Consider the following 6365-nt stretch of genomic DNA (forward strand, 5'->3'; position numbering starts at 1 on the left):
CTCAGTAGTTGCGGCTCATGGGCTCTAGAGCGCAGGCTCAGTAGTTGTGGCACACGGGCTTTGTTGCTCCGCGGCATGTGGGATCTTCCCGGACCAGGGCTTGAACCCGTGTCCCCTGCATTGGCAGGCGGATTCTTAACCACTGCGCCACCAGGGAAGTCCAGTTTAGAAGTATTGAGAAGCAAATGAGGAATGAATTTGTCAAAATATTGAGATGTTGCATGTTAATCATTAGAGGCCCCACTGACCCATCGACCCACTCACTCATTTCCCTCCTTCACGAGAAACTTTCACCATGGTGGGAAGTGCCAATAGCCTCCAAGAAAAATAGGTAAAATATGCACTTTGGGGGGCAGTCAGGGTCATCCCAGCCTTAGACAAACGGTGTAGAAAGGAGATCCTAGGAAGGAGAGATGAAGGGACCAAACAGACCCTGAATCCTCAGGAAGCAGTTTCAGGCCAACTCCAAGGTAAGATACTGAACAAAATCGTTTCAATGCCTAGGTGAGATAATGGGGTGTTAAAGAGATGACGGGGTGGGGGGGTGCATTCACAAGGCTGAGTGGACCTAAAAGTATGGTGAGTCATGAGCAGCATGGTCTACAAAGATGGAAGACAAGGAGAGAGAGGATCAGCATTCTGTTTCTGAATCGTGCTCTGGCTGACTTGGTTTCACTCCCATCAGCTGGGGAATGGAGCTGTGAGACTAACAACAAACAAACTGAACACTCAGGTTTGAAATTCCCCAAACCCTAGCATGTCAGGATGGCCCTGATGCTGAGCTTGGCTTGAGGGCTGGTGTGTATCGGTGAGGGCTGGTGTGTATCGGTGAGGGCTGGAGGGACAATACCAGCGGAAGCCTTGAAATGAGAGCTGAAATAAACTGGCTCTAGGCAGGACCCAGCCCTTTTCTCTGTGGGTCTTAAAGTTGCACTTTGTCACTCAGGTGAGAGAAAACAAAATCAAAACTAGAAATATTATGGAGGAGACTTTTGACTATCGGGGTCCCTTCCATCCCCAAGACTTTGTAAAATGTTCAGCAGCAAAAGAATATTGATACAAAATTGATTTGCAAACAGAATATGTGAGTTTATTTTAATTTTTAACTGAAATTAATTCACATATCATAAAATTCACCCTTTTAAAGTATGTAATTCAGTGCGTTTTGGTATATTCACAAAGTTGTGCAACCATCAACACTAATTCCAGAACATTTCAAAACCTCCCCAAAAGAAATCCTATAGCCATTAGCAGCTATTCCCCATTCCCTCCTCCCCCAGCCCCTGGCAACCACTAATATACTTTCTGTCTCTATGGACTTGCTTACTCTGGATATTTCATATAAATGGAATCATACAATATGTGGCCTTGTACGTCTGGTTTCTTTCACTTAGCATAATGGTTTCAAGGTTCACCTACATTGTAGCATGTGTCAGTACTTCTTTCCTTTTTAAGGCTGAACATTATAAGAAATATTCTATAGAAACATTTTGTTTATCCACTCATTAGTTGATGGACATTAGGGCTGTTTGAGCTTATTTTAAGTGAATGGTTATATAAATGCATTTTCTGTCTACCTCTTCCCTCAAATTAAGGACAATCAGTAGCAAAATGAAGCAATGCAAGCAAGCAAACCAGCCAGCAACTGGTACTTAGAAAAAGAAAAGCAGCCTTGATTTTTAGGGTACGTCACTGAAGAATGGGGCCAAGATTATGGGGTCTAGCTTAAAACTCCTAATGCCTTCCAATCCCATGTCTGAGATGAGTCTACCCACTAAGACGTCAGTTAATCCACCGGGAAGTCCTTGGATCAGTAAGAAGAACTGAGAGCCATGGTCTGGATCAGTGTTTCTTAATCTGTCGTTCAGAGACTCCTAAGGTTTCATGGAAGTAACACAGGGCCACCAAGGGGGCTGGAGTGCAGGTGGACAGGGCTCTGAGCCCGGCCCCCATCCCTGCTTTAACTAAGGCAGCTCTCATTTTAATTGCTTTATTTGTTGAGGTTCCCTCTAAGTGTTCATCTGGAACAAATAAAGGGGATCCATGGCTAAAAACCTGTTTGGCAACCACTGGCAGGTGGTGGTGGCATCCTTGGACTAGAGTTGGTGCTCCCTGGCAGCTGTTCTTACGAGTTCTTCTGAGGAACCTTGATGGTGACTGTCTTCACCTCTGTGTAGGCGTTAAGCCCATCCTCCCCGAGCTCCCTCCCATTGCCAGATTCCTTAAAGCCTCCGAATGGCGTGTGGCAGGTGACAATGTTGTAGGTGTTCACCCACACCGTCCCAGCTTGGAGTGCCTGTGTGAAGTACATGGCTTTGTCCAGGTCCTGGGTGAACACAGCAGCAGCCAAGCCATATCTGGTGTTGTTGGCCCTCTCCATCACCTCCTCCGTCTTCCTGAACTTGAACAGAGGCTGCACAGGCCCGAAGATCTCCTCCTTGGCAATCCTCATGTCATCCTGCACACCACCAAAGACCGTGGGCTTGATGAAGAAGCCTCGCTCTCCAAAACGCTCCCCACCGCAGAGAAGTTTTGCCCCCTCCTTCTGGCCAAGCTGGATGTAGCCCAGGATTCGTTCAAACTGTTCCTTGTCCACCTGGGGCCCCTGCTAGGTGTCCAGCTCAAAGGGGTTCCCAACTTTCCTCTGCTTAGCTTTTTCCACAGTTCTCTCGAGAAACTCATCATAGATGGATTCTTCAACGAAGGTCCGGGAACCGGCACAGCAGCACTGACCCATGTTGAAGAACAGGGCTTCATGGCACTGCTCCACGGCGTGGTCCAAGTCGGCATCGGCCAACACAATGCTCGGGCTCTTCCCACCCAGCTCCAGGGTGACTCTCTTGAGGTTGGAATCACCGGCCGCCTTCTGGATCAGGTGGCCCACCTCGGTGGAGCCAGTGAAGGCAACTTTGTCAATATCCATGTGATGGGCAATGGCCGCTCCTGCTGTTGGGCCATAGCCTGTGATGATGTTTACCACCCCAGGGGGAAATCCCGCCTCTTTGACGAGGGAGGCCAAGTACAGGGCAGAAAGGGGGGTCTGCTCTGCCACCTTCATGACCACAGTGTTGCCCGTGGCAAGTGCCGGGGCCAGCTTCCAGCCCTGCATGACCAAGGGGAAGTTCCACGGGATTATCTGGCCACAGACGCCAACAGGCTCATGCCGGGTGAAGCAGAAATGCTCGCCATCCATGGGGATGGTCTTGCCATGCCACTTGTCAGCCCAGCCAGCAAAGTACCGGTATACCTTGATGACCTCATCCAGGTCCAAGACATAAGACTCCTGGAAAGGCTTCCCATTGTCCAGGGTCTCCAGTGAGGCCAAGTAGACACGATCCCGCTCCACTAGGTCAGCCAGGCGGTTCAGCAGCCGGCCCCGCCCTGAGGCATCCATCCGGCGCCATGGAGACCCCAGGTGGAAGGCCTCCCGGGCTGCTTTCACCGCCCGATCCACGTCAGCCCGGTCCCCTTCAGCCACGTGGCCGATGACCTCCCCCGTGGCAGGGTTGACTGTCGGGAAGGTCTTCTTGCTGACCGCGTCTTGCCACTCATTGTTGATGAACAGCTGGTTGTAGCGGATGTCTGGGTTCAGGATGGGGCTGGGGAGGGCTGCTGCTGAGGAGTACGGGGCGGCCAGACGGTGCAGGCAAAAGAGCCGGGGCACCAGGAAGCGCAGCATGCTGAGTACTCTGGAGAGGGACAGGAGCCAGGGTGAACACGGAGAGGGAAGCAGCGGTCCCCCAAAGGCCCATCAGCTCAGACGTTCCAAGATTCTAGCACAAAGGGGTGTCACCTCTGAAAACATGGATCATAAGGGCTACAGAAGCCCTGAAGAACTCTCTGGTTCAATTCGTCATGTCCGATCTAGCCTCTTGCTTACTCCTTCACCTCTTCTGGGTCTTCGCTCAAATGTCACCTTCTTAGTAAGGCCTTCCCTGACCACCCTTTATAAAACTGCAACTTTCCTCAGCCCCAGGGCTCTCTCTCCCCCATACTGTGCTCTATTTTCCCCCATCTGACATACCAAATAGTATATGTACATGCTTATATGTTTATTGTCTGCCTCTCCCCAACAAAATGGGCTCCATGAAAGCAGGGACTTTTTTTCCTGTTTCATTCATTGCTATGTGCCTGATACCTAGAATTACGCTGCCTACAGAGTAGCTGCTCAGTGGGTAGTTATTAAATGACAGACAGAGGAAACATCAAAATATCCACAAAGGCTGTTTACTAAGGCTGTTTAACGGATCTACGGGTAGAGTAAAAACCCAAGGGACTCAGAACCAGAGTTGTTGAATGCTGAATGGGGTCGTGCGTATGAAAAGCCTGGCACACCCACCCGGGTCATCGGAGCTGGTGGCACCCTCAGAAACCAGCCCAGCCCAGCCCAGTCCCCCGGGGACCGGCTTCAGCTTTCCCAGGAGTGCAGTGAGTCCAGCAGCTGGAAAGAAGGCTCTGTTTACTCTTGCCTACAACTCTGAAAACAGTGTAGACTTTATTAAAAAAAACTATAACATTTAAACAGTCTATAAAATTTGTTCAGTGAAATTTAAATGGTATATAAATTTCCTAGATTCATTAAAGCAGTTACTCTCCAGCTAGGACATCAATCCCTCCACCTCTGCTGTCTCTCTTGAGCCTTACCCCACCAGCCCCCAAGAGGAATTGCACCTGCCCTACCCCCAGCACACACACCCTCTGACACTGGGGAGGGAGAGGAGCAGAGAACTCATCCAGGAAGACAAGACCCCAGCCAGGTCGCTGGCCCCACGCAAATCAGTGCTGCCCAGGAAGCCATCCCTTGGAAGAAGCTGAGCCAGCAGAACTGTCAGGGGTGCACACAGGTCCACTCTGCTCAGGACCCTGCCCCATGCTGGGACAGAAGCAGCCTTGGGTCCAACAGGCCTGGGTCTGACGAAGGAGGAGTCCCAAGGGAGGTCAGGATAAGGGGGATGGGGGGTCACTAATCCATGGGGTGGTGGTGCAAGGGCTCTACAGGCAGGAGGGGTGGTCACAGACCAAGGCTGGCAAGCCTGCTTTCATGCCCAGCCAAGGCTGTTTCTACTCTAGGGGCCTACGTGGGGTGTGCACTGGGCCTCCACCTGCATATGGGAAGAGGACTGCTCAAAGCACACCATGCTTTGCAGTTTGCAGGCCACCTTCTCAGTAGTTAACTGACCGAGGCTTCCAGCAGCCCTGATGACCCTCATTGTGGAAGAAAGCTGGGGATCAGAGAGGTTCTGGGACTCATTGAGGACACACAGCAATTAAGAATAGGAGCCTCAGGCTGGATTCCCACAGCCCTAGGTTTGTGTTTCTTCCGTACTACGGACAATTTCTTACAGTTCCCACTATTAGCGCCCAATGTGCCAAGGACCGGACCTTCTGGGTCATCGAGGACAGGGTGGCTCCCACCTCATCCTTTCTGCGGGGAGGCAGTGCGTGTCCTGGCCTCTCGGCTACAGTCAGGGGCCCAGTAGGCCCTCTGGGCGGGAGCGATGAGGCCGAGCTAACCGGGAAGGTTTCGAGGGTGTGAGTCCACGGGGCGATAAGGCGCCACCCCGGGACCCGGGTGCTGGAAGGAGGGGTGGGAAGCGTGAAGAGGTTCCTACAGTGCACGCCACCGGGGCAGAAAGGCCGGTCCCCACGTGGGGAAGCCGAGACCCAGAGAGGAAGCCTCCACTGCAGGGAGGGGAGCTGCGGCCTGCCCGGGGGGCCGAGGGGGAAGGGCGCCAGTTACCTGCAGCAGGCTGGCGCTCGCGCTCCGGTGCAGGTTCGGATTCTCGCAGGTCTAGCCTGACCTCTGGCTGGGTGCTCGCCGCAGGCCCCGCCTCCGCGCAGTGGCGGGGCTCAGCCACCAATGAGGCTCCGCCTGCGCCTGGGGCGCCGCTGACCTCCCGCCCCGCTGCTAAGGCAGCTCCTCCCTCCGGGCGCAGGCGTGTTGGGGCTGCTGGGACTGGGGTGATGGGACTGGGGACTGGGGACTGGGGACGGGGGGCGGGGGGCGGGGAACGCCACACCTTTCCCACGTCCCAGCGCCCCCTACCCCGGGGGGTATCCCGCAACACGCCAGCGCTCTCCTCTTGCATCGCCGCTCGGAGCTGGAGTCCTAAGGCCCTCGTTGGGAGCAGAAACAAAGACGACGAATGGGCAGGAGTTCTCAGGTCACACAGCAATCGGAGACTGGACCCCAATTGTATTTTTCCTTTCTCTCTCGCACACGATGCGCCTTGTTAGGTTACCATCCTTTGAACCTCTCCTTAACCCCTTCTGGGTCTCCCCTCTCTCTCAGTTTTTTCCTTGTTTCACTAATTTGACTGTCTTCCACTCTCTCTGCTCTTTTTCCCAGTTGATTTTATATTTGT

General features: G+C 53.0%; 1 protein-coding gene across 1 annotated transcript; it reads right to left on the reverse strand.

Moving 5' to 3' along the window:
- Positions 1-1142: 1142 nt before the first annotated feature.
- Positions 1143-5806, reverse strand: ALDH1B1 (aldehyde dehydrogenase 1 family member B1). Its single transcript, XM_068552156.1, has 2 exons — positions 5741-5806; positions 1143-3689 (listed from the first exon to the last, which is right to left on the reverse strand). Exon 2 carries the CDS (start codon positions 3677-3679, stop codon positions 2609-2611), a length of 1071 nt encoding a protein of 356 aa, XP_068408257.1. The 5' UTR covers positions 3680-3689; positions 5741-5806; the 3' UTR covers positions 1143-2608.
- Positions 5807-6365: the final 559 nt, after the last annotated feature.

The sequence above is a fragment of the Eschrichtius robustus genome, chromosome 10 (genome assembly GCF_028021215.1).
Source record: "Eschrichtius robustus isolate mEscRob2 chromosome 10, mEscRob2.pri, whole genome shotgun sequence".
In the NCBI taxonomy this organism is placed as follows: Eukaryota; Metazoa; Chordata; class Mammalia; order Artiodactyla; family Eschrichtiidae; genus Eschrichtius; species Eschrichtius robustus.